The 19,013-nt window shown below is 35.3% G+C and overlaps 1 protein-coding gene and 1 long non-coding RNA gene across 2 annotated transcripts; both read left to right on the forward strand.

Annotated features, from left to right (window-relative positions):
• The first annotated feature begins 3,791 nt into the window (after positions 1-3,791).
• On the forward strand, positions 3,792-5,680 carry LOC146929758 (uncharacterized). The gene is made up of 2 exons (XR_015008290.1): positions 3,792-3,865; positions 5,432-5,680. It is a non-coding gene; the product is annotated as an uncharacterized LOC146929758 (long non-coding RNA).
• A 3,456-nt stretch (positions 5,681-9,136) lies between these two features.
• Positions 9,137-10,306, forward strand: LOC146929759 (uncharacterized). The gene is made up of 2 exons (XM_085707400.1): positions 9,137-9,338; positions 9,561-10,306. The coding sequence occupies exons 1-2, from the start codon at positions 9,137-9,139 to the stop codon at positions 10,304-10,306; spliced, it is 948 nt and encodes a 315-aa protein (XP_085563526.1).
• The last annotated feature ends 8,707 nt before the right edge of the window (positions 10,307-19,013 follow it).

Here is a 19,013-nt window from a genome sequence, read left to right on the forward strand (position 1 = left end):
TAACAGTTGTATTGAAAGCTAACAAGCTATGTTTGAAAGACCTGATCATCACATGCAACATCATCTCAAACCTTTGTTCATCCAGGCAAAGATTAATGATGTTGGAATAAATAAGGTGTTGGTAGATGGGGGTGCAGCAGTAAATTTGTTGCCACACTTTCTTTTGAAAAAGATTGGCTTATCAGAATCTGATTTGAAGCCACATAATGTAGTCCTTTGTAACTACGAAGGGAAATCTGGAAGTTCTTTTGGTGCTATTGAAGTTGACCTAGTGGCAGGAACTGTGAAAAGAGCAACTTTATTCTTGGTAGTCGAGTCAAAGGCTAACTACAATCTACTTCTTGGTAGAGAATTGATACATGGCGTTGGAGTTGTTCCTTCAACCATGCATCAAAGACTTTCTCTCTGGAAGGAGAATGGTGTGCTAGAAAATATTGAAGCAGACCAAAGTTACTTTGTGACTGAAGTTGCAATCATCACAAAGAAGACCTTCGACAAACAATTAGCAAGAATTGGGCCATGTCCTATTTCTGCGATTGGTTATGAGAACCATGGCAATTTCCTCTGGTCAATGAAATTGCATCCAAAAGATGGTTTCATTTGGAAGAAGGAATGCCTTGAAGATAACGTAATGAGGACCAGAGCTTCTATGTATCCAAGGACCTCAGCCTAGGGGCATCCTGAAATTGGAGTCTCACAATCTAGGTGGGAAGATGTCAGCGTTGATGATGACTGAACCCGATGTTTGGGATAAGATTATGGCCTACGTAGTCGAAAATAGTGAAAAAGAGGCTTTAGAAGCCGAAATCGAACAAGAAAAATCAATCAAAGATGCCAATGATGATTTTCAATTCAGTTCGATTGAAAGCCAAAGGTTGAATTGTATTTATGATGATGAACCTTTGGGTTTTGAGAAAGATCCAATGGGATCAGCCGAGAAAATGAAGGCTCAGGATCCTTTAGAAGAAGTTGATCTAGGTGATGGTTCAGTAAAAATACCAACTCACATTAGCACCAAGATCGACAAAGACTTCAAAGTTCAAATCATTGAACTGTTGAAGAAATACAAAGATTGTCTCGCTTGGGACTACACTGAGATGCCATGTTTGAGTCGAGATGTGGTAGAACATAAGTTACCAATTTGACCTGACAAAAAGCAAGTGAAACAGACTCCAAGAAGATTCGTGCCAAAAATCCAGTCGAAGATTAAAGAAGAAATCGAGAGATTGCTGAAATGCGGCTTCATCAGAACTGCAAGGTATGTCGATTGGTTAGCTAATATTGTTCCTGTTGTACAGAAAAATGGGACTCTTAGAGTCTGCATAGATTTTAGGGATTTAAATTTAGCTACTCCAAAAGATGAGTACCCTATGTCAGTGGCAGAAATGCTTGTTTATTCAGCAGCAGGTTATGACTATTTAAGCATGCTAGATGGTTATTCTAGGTATAAACAAATATGCATTGCTAAAGAAGACCTATCTAAGACTGCTTTTAGATGTCCAGGGGCTTTAGGTTGTTATGAATGGATAGTAATGCCTTTTGGTCTAAAAAAATGCCGGTGCTTGTTATCAAAGAGCAATGAATTTTATGTTTCATGATTCAATAGGAAAATTTATGCAAATTTACATAGATGACATTGTTGTCAAATCTTCTGCTGAGAAGGATCATTTAGATCACCTTCAAAGATCGTTTGAAAGAATGAGAAAATATGGATTGAAAATGAATCCATTGAAATGTGCCTTTGGTGTACGTGCATGTCACTTCTTAGGTTTTGTTGTGCACAAAAAAGGCATTGAAATTAATCAAAACAAAACAAAGGCAATTTTGGAGACAAAACCACCTTCGACAAAGAAAGAGATTCAATCTTTGTTAGGAAAAATCAACTTTCTCAGAATATTTATTTCAAATCTAAGTGGCAGAATTGAAGTTTTCTCACCACTACTTCGAGTGAAGAAACAAGATGTTTTCAAATGGGAACCAGAACATCAAAAAGCATTCGATGACATCAAGGCTTACTTGATGACGCCTCCTATTTTGTTACCTCCTCTTAGAAATAAAGTAATGAAATTGTATATAGTTGCTTCAGATAATACTATAGGAAGTATGCTAGCACAAGAGGATGAAAATGGTGTAGAAAGAGCCATTTATTATCTTAGCAGGGTTCTAAATGATGCTGAAACTAGGTATCATCCAAGTGAAAAATTGTGCCTTTGTTTGTACTTTTCATGTATTAAACTTAAGCAATATATAAAGCCTATTGATGTCCATGTTTATTCCCACTTTGACATAATCAAGCATATGTTGTCGAAGCCAATATTACACAACAGAGTTGGTAAATGAGCTTTGGTACTTACAGAATATTCATTGACCTATCAGCCTTTAAAGTCTGTGAAGGGTCAGATTATTGCTGATTTCATTGTTGAACATTCCGTAGTTGAGGAATCATTAAATTTCATGGATGTTCAACCTTGGAGGCTTTATTTCGATGGTTCCAGCCATAAGAATAGCACCAGAGTTGGAATTCTAATTATCTCACCTGAGAACATTCCAACCAAGCTTAAATTTCGACTTGATAAGCTTTGCTCTAATAATAAGGCTGAATACGAAGCCTTAATAGCAGGACTCGAGATGTTACTCGAACTGGGGGCAAAAGATGTAGAAATTAGAGGTGATTCTGAATTGGTCATAAAGCAATTGACAAGAGAATATAAATGTGTTAAAGAAAATTTAATTATTTACTTTGCCACTGCCACTGCTTTATTGAAACGTTTCGATCGGGCAAACATTCAACATGTGCCTAGGATTGAAAATCAAGAAGCAAATGACATAGCACAAATTGCTTCAAGATACAGAATCACTGAGATAAATTTCGAAGAACTTATCAAAATAAGGGAAAAACTTGCCTCAAAAGAGCTTGATTCAGACAAATGATCAACGCCAAAACTTGGGGGGGGGGGGGGCAAGGGAATAAAAAAATAATAATGGTGAAATTTTTGCTGAAATTTTTGTCATTGACAACTTATCAAACAATGATTGGCGAACACCAATTGTCGAATACTTGCAAAATCCTACAGGGGACGCTAGTAGGAAAACCAAATACAGAGCATTAAGCTATGTGATTATTTGAAATGAGTTTTTTAAAAAAATCTCCAGAAGGGGTTTTACTCAAATGCTTCAGTGAAACTGAAGCATACTTAGCAATTTCTGATACTCATAATGGTGCATGTGGTTCCCATTAAGCAGGTCATAAAATGAAATCGCTCCTATTTCGACAAGGTGTGTACTGGCCAACTATGTTAAAAGATTGCATAGAGTTTGCAAAGAGTTGTCATGAATGTCAACTACATGCAGGAATTCAACGTGTGCCTGCTAGTGAATTACATTTGATTGTAAAACAGTGGCCATTTAGAGGATGGGCTCTGGACGTAATTGGTGAAATTAATCCAGGATCGTCAGCAGGTCACAAATACATCTTGGTTGGAATTGACTATTTCACCAAATGGGTATAAGCTATCATGTAACGCCCTATTTATCTATTTAATTATTTGATTGGGTTTAGAGTCTAATTCTATGATTTAATTGATTATGTGGTATGTTGTTATTTTGTTAAATGACTTTATTTTATTATTTAGTAGAATATGATTAAAAAATAGAATAATTAGACTTGAAGGGATGAATTAGAATTCAGAGGAGTTTAGTGGAATTAAGTAGAATTAAGAGAATTGGTTAAGGAAATAAGAATAGAAAAACTAAGAGTCAGAGAGTTTTCACGTAAAACAAGTTTTTGGGAGAAAAGGAGAAACCAGGAGAAGAGAAGAGCCAGAGAAGAGAAAGCTTGTAGAACCTTGTAATCAACCAATCTAAGGTAAGGGTGAGATTAACTTTATCTAATTTTAGGTTGTATAATTCTGAAATTGAGTTTAGCATGTTGTTGTTTGTGAATTTGGGAATTAGGTTTAGAATGCCGTAATTGGTTGTTAATAGAGTAGAAAATCCATTGAATTCGTGTATAATTGATGTTCAGGTTGTAGAATAATTATAGGTTAAGTTTCCTATCAAATTTGGGATTTGGGTAAATGAAATTTGGGTTTTTGGGTGAAAAATGGAGTTTTCCCGAGAGCTACCTCTGACAGCATTCTCTGTTTCATGTTTTTGCGTCTTTTTCACACATTTCTGTTTTGAATTGGTTTTTTGTGTAAACATGAAAGTTTTAGATAATTTTGTTAGATTTCCAGTGGCTTTGGTTTGACATGAAAATGATTTTTAGTTTTTGAGTTATGATGAAAATACTCCAAGGAGGTCTTAGCGAAATTGCAGAGTGACAGCATTCTCTGTTTCATGTTTTTGCGTCTTTTTCACAAGTTTCTGTTTTGAATTGGTTTTTGGTGTAAACATGAAAGTTTTAGATAATTTTGTTAGCTTTCCAGTGGCTTTATCTTGACGTGAAAATGATTTTTAGTTTTTGAGTTATGATGAAAATACTCCAAGGAGGTCTTAGCGAAATTGCACAGTGACAGCATTCTCTGTTTCATGTTTTTGCGTCTTTTTCACACGTTTCTGTTTTGAATTGGCCTTTTGTGTAAACATGAAAGTTTTAGATAATTGTGTTAGCTTCCAGTGGTTTTGATTTGGGTCAAAAATGATTTTTAGATTTTGAGTTATGATGAAACTACTCCAAGTGGGTGTTAGTGAAATTTTATGAAAATTTCGCATAACTATTTCTAAGTCAACCCAAAACTTATGGATTGTCTCCAACGTCAAAGCTTGTGTAATATGAGTTCAATTAAGGTGTTTAATAGTATTTACCTATGTTGTGATGAATCTAACTTGGTTTGATGTGAATATCTTTGATTGATGAATTATGATATTATGATGCGAAGTCGTTGTTGTTGTCATTGCCGCTGTTGTTGTCAATGTTGTTAAAGTTGTAAGTTGTTGTCGATGTCGATGAAGTTGTTGTTTGTTGTTGCATTTGTTGCTGAGTCCATGCATATTCATATAAGTTGGGGGCTTGATGCCCTGTTGAATGTATAATCATTCATATGAAGTTGGGGGCTTGATGCCCTATTGAATGCTTGATCATTCATACCACGTTGAGAGCCTATGCTCTATAAGTTGAGAGCCTATGCTCTATAAGTTGGGGGCTTGATACCCTGATTGGTACCACATGCATAGTGCATTGTCAAGTTGATGTTGTTGTCGTTGCATTGTCGTTGATGTTGAGTTGTCGGTGTTGTCGTCGTGTTGTCAAGTTGTCGAAATAATTAATGAGTTGTTATTGAGAAATTATGTGAAGCATTAACATTGTTTAATTGTTGTTGTTTATGTTGTTAAATTCTATTGATGAATTATATGCTTATTATTATTGAATGTGAATCTCACTCCTTCTGTTCGAATGTTGCCTCTACGTGGGTAACGTGCGGATAACCAGGATTAGCTGCTGATGTGAGTTGACTCTCTCACGCGTCGTCTTAGGGTCGCTCTGATACGTAACGGGATGGGGATATTTGCATTGTTTTCCATTTGTTATGTATTACTATGAATTATGTTGATGAACCATTTGAAATGGAATTTGTAAGAAGTTGTTTATGTTGATGTCGTAGTGTCATTTTGTTGAATAATGAAATGTCTTTCCGCTGCGATGTAATTTGAATTATTGATAAAAGATGTTTAAAATAAATAGTAATTTTACTTTATTTATCTTTTAAAGAAGTGTGACATCCTGTTTAAGTTGAATACTCTGATTTTTATGTATTATTTTACATGTTGGGAAAACAGGGTGTTACATATCCTATTAAGGGAAGTGACTCAAAATGTGGTTATCAGTTTCATCCAAAATCATATTTTGCATAGATTTGGAATTCCGGAAACTATCAATACTGATCAAAGGTCTGTCTTTACATGCATCTTCAAAATCTTTTGGAAGGAAAGCGCCTAGTTCAGGTCCAAAAGTGGCGAAAAGCCACATTTGAAATAGCCAGATCGGACCAGGGATCATTAGTCTATCAACTTGCTCTCGTATGTCAGTTACTCCTTCGTTGAGACTTTAATACAACCAGCCCAGGAGAAGCTTACTTAGGCAAATTTTCTACCCCCCATGGAGTTGGTAAGCTAAGGTCCTATAATGTTTCGCTACTTGAATGGATCTTGTCCAGAAGACATACATAGACAACCACAAAGTTAAAAAGGATATATGTTCTTCATCAAAAACGTCCTCAGTTTTGGTGTTGTGATGGTCTGTGATATAGTCATCAAAGGCAACCCTTTTAAAGTCGAAGGTTATGTTCGACTCGCAAATATCTAGATTAAAGATGTCACCAGTTGGTTTAACACCAATTATAGCTACGACATCTAATAATGTTGGAGTGAACATCCCACATTTTAAGTGAAGACTATTGGTCAAGATATCCCAAAAGTGCAAAACAGCTAACAACGTATCTTGGTAGCACCTGGGACCTTGTCTCGGCAGCTGGATAAGATTGAAAATTTCAAGGTCTTTCCAGAAATCCCCTTTCTTTTTCTCAAGCTTGTTAAGCCAGGCAAGATAGGGTTCATTATTCTCAAATCTGGAAGCCGCTTTGAAAACCTTAGTACCTAAGAACTTAAGGTCATAGGGAGCATCAGGGTTTTGAACGAAAATCAAAGGGGAGTGTTTTTTATAGCAGGGAAAGATTTGTTGAACTTCCTCACTCTAGGTTTTCTCAATTAGGCCTAGATAAGCTTGTTTTGTGTCAAAGTGAGGTATCAATACCTGAGATTTCCAGATTTGAGCTTTTTCTTCAGTTAGGTCTGGTTCTTCTGAGAACCATACATTTCCAGATTGCGCTGGCACCGAAAAATTGAGCAATCCTCGTTCTGATGTTGATTGAGGAGACAAATCTTTGGTATTGTTCGCCATGATGTCAACAGATTGTCAGGAAGTTTCGTTTGTTGAAATGGAAAGTGATCTGGGTTTGAAATGCAATGCAATGTGTTCTTTCACGACAAGGGAGAAAGAAGCCTGAATTGTGGGTATGAGTGGGAGAATCAAGAGAAGGTAAAGAGAAATGGATTCCTTTTTTATAGGCCTTGATCCTCAACAGGTGTCAACGACGTTGGCAGTTATTAAAATAAAGAAAATTGCAGTTCCAAGATATGGAACGTGGTGAAGAGTGATGACTTCACTAAAAGGGTGGTTTTAACTACTTTTCGACCAAAGGAATACACTCAGTGAAGTTCAAAAAATGTACTCTTTCTTCTACTATCTGAAGATATCAACGAAAAAGACATTTTTTGGGGGGCAATTTGTTAGCCTGTATTTTTAACAGGCTATAATAAATGTGGTCAATGAAGTTTGACCCAGATCTCGAAGAGAAAGAAGCAAGCTCAAGCCTCAAGTTCGACAGTCGAAGTAAAGTCCAGAAGATGTGATGTTCGAGAAGATGGTTTGACGGGACAAATAGAAGGTGTCGAAGGAAGATTGGCATCGAAAGGAGGAACTAAGTGGTTTCTCGTCGAAGCGGCGTTATTTGAAATTCAAATACGTCTATATCAGTTTTTAGCAGTTACGTCTCGAAACGTGTCTGTAGGCAGTTACTTAGTATAATTATCATTTTCCTCTATGGAAAATGGCTCACAATTCACATACACACAAAACTTACACACTCAAACTATCCGCGCTTCAGGAGAGACGAGTAAACAAGTTTCAAATGTATGAATCTATGCACCACTTTACTTTCATTTCAATGCAATTCTAGTTCATCATTTTTAGTCTTTTAGACTCCTTTTTTTCTTTTTAATCTTTACTTTTAAAGGCTCAAAATCGTTCCCTTGGAGATAACCTCGATGGGTCTTACCCTGTGCCTGGATTTCGACAGTTATATTCATAGTTCGCTACAACGGTCACCATTTTTAAGAAACAATCAAGCACAAAAGGTCTTGAGATTTGCTGGTTGATCTCGCTCGCCCTTGTTTTAAATCAGTTCAGTAGTTTACCAAAATCCAGGGTAAACAGTTGGTTGGATTAATTTTAAAGCTTGAAAAAGGTTTTTTAGAAGAGATAAGTAGCCGCAAAGGCATAGAAGAATAAAAATGTGAAGTTGATTAATTTTAATTAAAGAAAGAACCAAGTCTAAATATGGTTATGATTGATTAAAATATGATTAAGAAAAAGAAGAGAAAATAGGAATCACTTGGGTTAAAATCCAAGGTTTGTTAAGAAAATATTTTTGGGGTTTTGCATATTTGATTATTTTTGGAAATTGAGTATTCTTAGTTAAAAATGAGCTAATTAAAGTCTAAAACGAAACTAGGCGTAAAGCGTGAAAAATTAAAATAACGCGCCAAGGATCTTACTCGGATGTTGGATCCAAAATAAGTCTCAATCCCTTGGATTGAAGCTAACATTACTAGTTGTTTAATTTTAAAGTCCTTAAAATTGTCCGATAATTAACCTAATTTGTCTCTAATTGATTTTGGTCCACGGTTTTTGTTATGACATGAAGCGGAATAAATAAAAGTGTAATAGTGTTGGTGCATATTCTCATTTATCGGTATTTACATGGTTCCCAGATACATTCTAAGGTCTTGAAAATAAAATATAAATGACAAGAATATAAAATGCATAAATAAAATTAAATCATTACCTAAGTACATTCTAAGATAAAAATGACAAAAAAAAAGGCTAAAGTGCACCCCCCCCCCCCCCCCCCCCCCCCCCCCCCAACTTTCAAAAACTTGCAATTTTGCCCCCCTAAGTACAAAAACTACAATTTTACCCCCTAAGATTTAGCCCCATTGCATTTTTGGTCCTTTTGGTCAATTTTGACTTATTCAACGCTTACGTGGCAGGCCACGTGTGTAATTAATTAATTAAAAAAATAAAAAAAGCAAAAAATCAATTTTTAAATTAAATAAATTAAAAAAAGAATTAAAAAATCCATCAATTTTTAAATTAAATAAATTCTTCCTCTTGAACCCAATAAATAAATTCTTCCTCATCACCTTCCCAACAAATAAATTCTTCCTCTTAAATTAAAAAAATCCAACCACATCGATTCCGAACTTCCCTCCACCGTCAATTGCTCTTTCGATGCCGTTCCCAACAACGAACCCGAAAACGACACTGACGAAGACGGCCAGGACGAGGAGAATTCCGATGAAGGAAGAACAAGGGTTCGCAAGGGCAGAAGCAGTGGTGGTGGTGGTGGTGGTTATTGAGGAGCTGATGGTGATGGTGGTAGGGACCGTGGTTATGGCGATGATCGAGATTCCCCCTATTCTTCACGCGGCGGTGGTGATGGCGGAAGCTGGAGAAATTAGTTATGCAGATGTTAAGTATTTATGCTTAGTTTTATGGGGTTTTTCAAACACTTCTTGAATTTATGGGTTTGTAAATCAAATTGGATTCGTTGTTGTTTATTTAGATTCCCAAAAGAATGGATTTTGGTAATGGGTGTTGTTGATGTTGAAGAATGGATTTGGAATTCCTGAAGAATTTTGGAAACTGTGTTTTTTATTTATGTATTTATTTTCGCCAGCCTGGTCCTCATTTTATTTATGTATTTATCCTTCGGCTTCAGTGGTGCATTTAACAAGATATGCTTCAGATCATCTACCTTTGTGGCTGCGGCTTGCTTCTAGGAAGCCAAAGAAAAAACAAAATGTTCTTAAATTACAACGTTTTGAAGAATGTTGGCTACATGATAGTGGAATTTTGGAAGCAGTGAAAGGTTCTTGGAAGGTGAAAGGGGATTCTATGTCTGACAAAATTAATCGATGTGTGAATGATCTTTCTAACTGGAGTAAGGATCGTTTTAGCGATGTTCCCAATCAGATAAAAATTGTTCAAAAGAAGTTGGATGATCTTAATAAGCAAACCCAGCATGAGGGGGTGATGTCAGAAATTCGACGAGTTGAGGCTAAATTGAATGACTTGGTAGAAAGTGAAGAAATTTGGTGGGCTCAGAGGTATCGTGCTTTGTGGTTAAAGCATGGAGATAAAAATACAAAAAAATTTCATCAAAAAGCTTCTCAAAGAAAATCTAGAAATTGGGTGGAATGTATATGTGACGATCATGGGGAAAAATTTGATGATGAGGAAGACATTGCCAGAGTTTTTAATAATTTCTTTCAAGATCTTTTCTCTACAAGTCACCCAGAAAGAATTACTGAAGCCGTGCAAGTGGTCAAAGATAGATTGTCGGATGCTATGCATAACATATTCGAAGCTGAGTTCACAGAAAATGAGGTTTTGCTAGCCGCTAAAAACTTAAAGCCTCATGCTGCCCCGGGGCTGGACGGAATGCCTGCTTTATTTTATCAATAGTTTTGGAGTATAGTTGGCAAGGATGTGACTTATTTTGCTTTGAAGATTCTTAATGGTGGTGGAAATCCGAGCAACGTTAATTATACATATATTTGTCTTATTCCAAAAAAAAGAAGCCGAAGGTGCCGGGTGATTTTCGACCTATTTCTCTTTGCAATGTTATTTTTAAAATAATTACGAAAACAATTGCAAATAGGTTGAAATTAATTCTTCCGGATATCATTGGAAAATTTCAAAGTGATTTTGTGTCGGGACGTTTAATTACTGATAATGCCTTACTAGCTTTTGAATCTTTCCATTATATGAGGAAAAAAAGAAAAGGCAAGAAGGGGTATGTGGCGTTAAAGCTAGATATGTCAAAAGCATATGATCGTATCGAGTGGAATTTCTTGATTGAGGTGCTTCAGTCAATGGGTTTTTCTCAGAAATGGCAGAACTTGATTTTCAATTGTATTTCCACTGTTTCTTTCTCTGTTTTGTTGAATGGGAAGTCCTTGTCAGAAGTTTTATCCTCAACGAGGTCTCCGTCAAGGAGACCCTTTATCTCCTTACCTATTTATCTTATGTGCTGAGGTTTTTTCTGGGCTTTTAAATAAGGCACAAGCAGAAAATGGCCTACATGGAATTCAAATAGCTAGAGGAGCTCCAAAAATTAATCATTTATTTTTTGCAGATGATAGCCTCATTTTCTGTAGGGATTCTTTTCAAGATTCTCAGACCATTCAAGAAATTCTTAATACTTACCAATCTGCTTCTGGTCAACTTATTAATTTGGACAAATCTGAAATCTCTTTTAGCCGAAATGTACCTGATGATCGTAAAATTTTGTTCCAAGGTTGGATGCAAATTAAGGTTGTTGAGTGTCATTCAAAGTATCTAAGGCTACCTGCTTTTGTTGGTAGGTCTAAGAAACAGGTTTTCAATTTTGTCCAAGATAGGGTGTGGAAGAAGCTGAAAGGTTGGAAAGAAAAATTTCTATCAACTGCTGGGAGAGAAGTTTTGATCAAATCAGTGTTTCAAGCTATTCCTACGTATGCGATGAGTTGTTTTCTACTTCCGATGGGTTCATGTGAGCATATTGAGAGTATGATTAGTAAGTTCTGGTGGGGTAGCAAACAAGGTGAACGTAAAATCCATTGGATTAAATGGGAGACATTATGTAAGGAAAAAAAGAAAGGTGGGATAGGCTTTCGAACATTTCATGAGTTTAACCTTGCAATGTTGTCTAAACAAGGTTGGCGTATTATGCACAACGATGACTTATTGATCTCACAATGTTTGAAAGCAAGGTATTTTCCTAGAAGCAATTTCTTGAAAGCTTCAACTGGTTACTGCCCAAGTAATACATGGAGAAGTATTTTGCAAGCACGAGTGGATGTTATTGAGATAGCTGGTATTTGGAGAGTAGGAAATGGTCGTCTAATTAATGTATGAGAGGATAATTGGCTTCCTTATCAAAATGGACACAAGATTTGGTCCCCTAAACCCCCTAATTGTGATATTATGTTTGTTTCAGATCTCATTCACCATGATATTCGATGTTGGAATGCTCCTTTAAGGCTCAACAAATTCTTCAATTGCCAATTTCTTTCTCTCAATTGCAAGATGAATTTGTGTGGGGTGCGTCACGGTCAGCTACTTTTTCTGTGAAAAGTTCATACCATTTCTTAAAGGCAAGGCGTGAAGCAGATGGTTCACATAGCTCAACGCAGGACAATAATTACCAAGTGTGGAAAAAATTATGGAAAATAAAAAGTATTGCAAAACACATCCATTTTGCTTGGAGGATTCTACATGAAAAACTACCAGTAAAAAATGATCTGTTTAAAAGAGGAATAAGTAGCGATCCATTGTGTGCTCTATGTGGGGAACATAATGAGACAATTTCACACCTCTTTATGGAGTGTCATTGGTCAAACCAGATATGGTTTGCTTCCACTTTAGGTGTGGTATTTAATTCACATGATTCCAGGTATGTCCCTTTTCACAAGTGGCTAGAGGAAAATATTATTGATGTCAATGAGACACCATATCTTAAAATGACACACCATATCTTAAAATTCCATATCTTAAAATTCCTCTGGCTATTCAGAATATTATTGGTCAATGACACACCATATCTTAAAATTCCATGTTCTGGCCTTGTGTTATGAGATATGGTGTGCTAGAAATAATAAATGTTTTGAGGGGACTGATGTTGATGTGGCTGCCACTATTCAAAAGGCACAAAGATCTATTGTGAATTTTAAGAGTGCTAGTACGGTGTTGGTGGAGACACTAAATGGAGGTCCAATTTTACCAATATCTGATGTTTATTGGACACCTCCTTTTAGTGGTTTCTATAAGCTTAATGTTGACGCAGCGGGTCCGATAGAGGGTGATAAGTGGGGTATTGGTGTTGTTGTGAGAGATTATGAAGGTGTTGTTGTTGGTGCTAGTTCTTGGCAAGTAGTTTCATTACCAGATTCAGATGTTGTAGAAGCCTTAGCTATGCGGAAAGGTTTGGAATTTGCAAAAGACATGTCTTTTCTGAATCTTATAGCAGAATCAGATGCTTTAAATGTGGTTTCAGCGTTGAATGTTCACCAACAATCTTCCAACTATGCTGGCTCTATTATCCGAGATTGTATTAGTTTTAAGGGTAGTTTTCGTAGTTTAAATTTTTTGCATATTAGGCGTGAAGCCAACCATGCTGCTCATTATTTAGCTAAATATGCTCTTAAGAATTTAGATTGCATATGGGTCGAAAAAACTCCGCCTTGTATTTCTGCAGTCTTGGCATTTGATTTATTGCCAGACTTTCGATAATGAAATTGTCTTTAACGTCAAAAAAAAAAACAATGATTATGATGATAGTGGAATTTCAATTGGATGAAAATGGTTAATTTTTCTAGAATTTTTTTCTTTTAGGTTTGTTTTTATCCTAGGTTTTTTTTGCTTTGTGATTGGTATGAGGAACTTGAGTTCATTTTTCTGGGTTTGTGATAGTTTTGGGGAAGAAGCTCACTCACGTTGGAGATACATCATGTGCCATTCCTCTCCAATTTTTTTTTATCTTTTTTTAATTCAGCTGAATCTTTTTTTAATTTATTTAATTTGAAAATTGATTTTTTGGTTTTAAATTTTTTTTAATTAATTAATTACACATGTGGCATGCCACGTAGGCGTTGAATAAGTCAAAATTGACCAAAAGGACCAAATATGCAAAGGGGCTAAATCTTAGGGGGCCAAAATTGTAGTTTTTGTACTTAAAGGGCCAAAATTGCAAGTTTTTGAAAGTTAGGGGGGAAGTGCACTTTAGCCAAAAAAAACAAAAGATAACAAATTAAAACTACAAATGCATGAAATAATAGAAATAAAAAAACGATAAAATGCTTGAGATGATTATAAGCATAAAAGAAACTAAATAATAAGTAAAGCAACTGAAAGCAAACTAATTATAAACAATAATTGAAGTAAAAATAATCAATAGACAAATCTTGCAGTTTATTCACTATACAAGGCACTCTAAGGCACGCAGATCTTTCCTCCAGCTTATTTGGTTACTTTGTGTTTGGGTGGTTTGGAATGAACGTAATAACATATTATTTAGGAATATCCAAACTCCCATTGATCAACTGTTAGATAGAGTAAAATCTTATTCGTTATGGTGGCTAAAAGCTTGTAAGGCCACGTTTGTGTACGGCAATCAAAGATGGTGGTCAGACCCCTTGTTATGTTTGGGTATCGACTGGCATGTGTTCTTGTAACTTCATTGTATGACTGTTTGTTTAGGGGTGACCATTAAGTACATCTTGTACTTAGGCGGTCACCGCCTTTGTTAATATATTCCATTTTTTTGTCTTCAAAAAAAAATCAATAGACTAAAGTAAATAAATAAACTAGGAAAACTTAAATAAAATGCAATAATAAAGTAAAATAATAAAAAACAGTAAAATAAACAATTAAAAAAAAGTTAAAGTGTTTTTTGAAAACAAGGAAAAAAAATTTTAAGGGAAAAAGGGATACAGAATTAAAAAACAATGGTGAAATAGCAAAACAGTAGTAAAAATCAAGAAAATAAATGGGCCTAACTAGATCCAGTGGGCTTAGAAGATTTGATCTCAGCCACTGGATCTAGATTCAAAGGCTAAGCAAATTAAGGAGTATAGTGAGGAACAAAGAGAGAGGCGCGTAGGAAATAGCACAGGAGCATCATTAGCCGTCAGATCTAAGATTTGACGGTCTAGCCCTTAAGGTGCGTGATAACACCATAAGTCTAAACACACAAGATTAAAATAAAATATCAGTACTATAAATACAAAAATTCATAAAAAAAAAAAAAAAAACCCAATTCACTTCCTCCCACTAACATAGAAAATTGCTCTCACTTCTCTCTAAGATTATAACACCAGCGCCGCCCTGATCCCCTTCTTCTCCGGCCAGTAAGAACTTTCCGACGCGGCGGTGGCCGACAAAACAGGGTGGCGCCACCTCGCCAGAATACTCAAAACCCTCGGTTTTCGAAAACAACTTCATATCTAGACTTCCTTTTTTATGTTAAACTTGAATCCGAAGTTAGATTTTTCAAAAACTTGATAGTTTGTTCTAGATCTGAACTTCTTTTCTTCTTTTTTTTTTTAAAAAAAAAACAGGGGCATCAAAGAACAAGGAGGAGATGACTCTCTACCCCTTACATCTTCTCTATTTCACGAAAAAGTTTTTAGAAAAAAAGAATAAACACGATTTGGATCTTGAAATCAGACAACAACAAAAACTTTGCACTACCTTTCCTTCATAGATTTGGTTCCGTTTGGCTCTTGGTGTTGAGTTTGATTCGAAATCAGCTTTGGATTTGGTGAAAGGATCCGAAAATTGTGTTATGGATAAGAAGGGATCCAAAATTTTTTATTATTGATGATGTTCTTGAGTATTTTGTGTGTTTGATTTGAAAAAGATAGAACAGATGAGGAAATTGGTATTTTGTGTTCTTGAGTATTTTGGACACTAAAGACTTGGACAAAAAGAAAAGGAGTAAAAAATAAATAAGACAGAATATGATTAAATAATAATAAACGAAAATGACTTTTGAAAATAAAAGAAAAAGGATTAAAATAAAATAAAATGATAATAAAATAAAAGATGTAAAATTAAAATAAAAGGAATAAAATAATAACAATAAAATAAAACACTTAAAATTGTCCCTTCGGAACCAAAATGAGGTATTTCAAAATACCTCTCTGGCGAAAGTTCGTCTGAAATGACGAAACTTCTCAGGTTCAAAATACTGGTAAAAAAAAATTGAAAAACGGTCAAAAAATGGGGTATGACACCTCCCTTTACTCTCAATAATTTTTCATTCTCTAAGACAAATTAACTAATTAGTTTTGATCAATCTCTTGACTCAAAACCCTTTCCTAAGTTATAACATTTTAATCTCTTAAACCGATTGACAGCTAGGGTTAGTAGTCAATTAATACCTAAGATCAATCAATATGATTGAAAGAAGCTAGGGTTAATAGTCATGCAAACAATCATAAGAAAATCAATGAAAACAAATAATTCTGAATAAAGACTGAATAATATTGATCATAAAAGAGAGTTTCAACTACTTATTCACATATTAAAATAGGTTCATCATGGTTCAATCAAACTAAGAGTTTAGCTACTCATAACTAAACAATCATAAATATAGACAAGAGTAAACATACATAAATCCGGGCCAACTATGAGTTGGTATGAGATTCAGGGCTTGTTCTTCGGTCTCCTTGTGCTTCCTATGCTCAAAATTGCAATCCAAAATCGCCTCAAAAACTTGGTCGCATTAGGCGTTTATAGACATAAAATTAGGGTTTCAGGAAAGCCCATCATCGTGCCACGTTTCAAGACAATCGTGGCACGATCACTTCATTAATCTGACGTGGCAGCAAATTCAACAGACCATCATAGCACGTTTCGTGGTTCATTGTGCCATAAAATTTCCAGAACGCCTTAGTGAATTCCACATCCTTGTAACGTGCCACGATAAAACCCAACGTGCCACGATTCCTTGATCTGATTTAACCATGAATTACAAGTAATTAACTCTCTATATGTCATAAAAACGACATAAGCATGACCAAAATACTAGTGTTGACGTGCAGTCATCAGTAGGCTCTAAGAATTAATGAGGATGTAGTTGAGTAATGAAGACCATAAAATAAGGTACCCTTGATATACCGAATAATTTGAAGGACATCATCATAATGTGTTGTACGTGGAGAAACCATGAATTGGCTAACAAGATGAACAACATATGAAATATCTGGCTGAATAACAGTGAGGTATATCAAACTACCTACAAGCTACCAATAAAGAGTATCATCATTAAGTAAAGTACCATCTTGAGGAGTAAATCGAATGTTGGGTTTAAGACGAGTGTGTTTGATTTTACAATCAGTGAGACCTACTCGAGAGACAAGGTCATAAGCATACTTAGCTTGTGAAAGAAACAAACCATCACTCGAAAATAACACTTCAAGCCCCAAAAAGTAACTTAAAGGTCCAACATATATACTTTGTTTTCCTGACATGTATATCTTGGAGGAGGATGCATGTAAACCTCTTCTTCTAACTTGCCATTGAGAAATGAATTTTTAACATCCATTTGAGTGAGTCTCCATTTGCGTGTGGCAGCAATGGCAAGAAGAGTTCGAACAGAGTTGATGCATGCAACAAGGGCAAATATTTCTTCATAATCAATTTCATACTCTTGAGTGAACCCTTTTGCCACAAGAAGAGCTTTGTAACGCTCGATAGATCCATCAAACAAAGTCTTTATTTTATAAACCAATTTGCATCCTACAAGAGTCTTATTAGAAGGAGGATCAACAAGGTCCCACATATGAGTTTTCTCCAATGCATGTAATTCTTCCTGCATACCTTGTTGCCAATGAGGACATGTGGAGACTTCCTTATAGGATTGTGGTTCATGATGATGAAGCATAGTGGAATAAAAATGGTAATCAAGAAGATAAGGAGGTGGATTTCTTACCCTCGGAGGAAGCTCAACGTTGGGAGGTGCAGGATCAACGGTTGGAAGAACGTCATCAGAAGTGGATGGTACATCGGAAGGTGTTGGAAGCTGTCTAGAAGAACCTGCATGTGTGTCACTAGATAAAAGGTCGACAGCAGGGTTAGTAAAGAGTGGAGTGGAAGTGGACGGGATTGACTTAAACTTTGACAAGGAATATAACATTATTTGTTCCCAAAATACAACATGACATTAACAATATAATTACAATAAAAGGAGAATCATAATATTTGTATATTCATTGTGTGTCTCAAGTACAAGTAGGTAGTCCTATTTATATTATAGGATTGAAGACAAAGAAACATAAAAAAAAAAAATTATACATAAATAATAATTACTCCTAGCATAATTACAATAAAAGGAGAATCATAATATATCTTAACAAGATTTTTTTATGGAAACAATGAATCAATGATATAGTAGAGTTTTAAAATTAAAGAACCATATTCTAAGTCTTTTTTGTTTTCAAGAGATAAGTTTTAAAAAATCTTATAGAAAACTCTAATACCATCTTAAAAATAGTGGTTGAATTTAACATAACCTTGTAAAATTAGTTTGTGGGTTAAGGATTGTTCACTCTTACTTATAACCACATTGTCAACAATCTATTGTCAGATATATAATTCTTTTAAAGAGTTTGTTTATCTTCGAGTTAATTTTCCTATTGAAGTAACACTATGAAAGTGACGGGACACAGTTGGTAGCAAGTGTGGCATTGGGTGGAGTCTGAATGTGACGTCTTACTTTGCTAGGAATGCTTATATGAGGGGAATGATGGTAATTTGGATTTGGTGAAGACAAAAATAAAAACGCCATTTGAATTTTTATATATGTAAACATAAATATATGTATGTTCCCCACCATGAAGAAGAAAAAAAGGTTAGATAGTGATTTCTGCACCGACGAATGGTTCTTCTTGAGCTAAAAAACTTTGCCAGACTAGTCAAGGAAGAGCCTCTTTTCTTTATTGACTCAAGAAGAGCACTTTCTTTATAACTGTAGTCTAGTCTGTCCTCGCGTGTTCTCATGAAACTAAAAATAAAAAACCTTAACTAGCAAAATTTTATGGTCAATGTTAAGAGTCTCATATCGGATAGGTGATGGTATGCCGTGTGTTTATAAGTGGGGGCAATCTCCACCTCAAAAGTCGGTTTTGTGGAGTTGAGTTAGGTCCAACCACGACTTCTAAGATGGTATCAGAGTCTTTCCAAGATCCATTAGGCCACCTGTTATCAAGTTTCCGCTATCAGACCACCCACCATTTATGTCCAAAAACCAAGCCTAATAGTGCTGGTCGTGAGGGGTATGTTAAGAGTTTCACATCATATAGGTGATGGCATGACAGTGTATTTATAAGTGGAGGTAATCATCACCTCAAAAGCCGATTTTGTGAGGTTGTGTTAGGTTCAACCACGATTTTTAAGAATCAAGTTATCATTTTAACAATTAATTAATTAACTAATTAGAATAGCATGATGAAAAAGAGAATAGAAAACCTCTGAAGGTCTATATATACCTTCTAATCTCTCACTATTAGTTTTTGAAACAAATTGATTAACCATAAATTGACAAAACTATTCATAACTTTTATTAAGGAAATTATCCATTAAGTTAAAAGTTGTTAATTTAGTCACTCAATGAACTTCGTCCATAGAG

This window comes from Medicago sativa, chromosome 4 (genome assembly GCF_051527215.1).
Source record: "Medicago sativa cultivar Bolivia chromosome 4, Bolivia_mono, whole genome shotgun sequence".
Classification (NCBI taxonomy): Eukaryota; Viridiplantae; Streptophyta; class Magnoliopsida; order Fabales; family Fabaceae; genus Medicago; species Medicago sativa.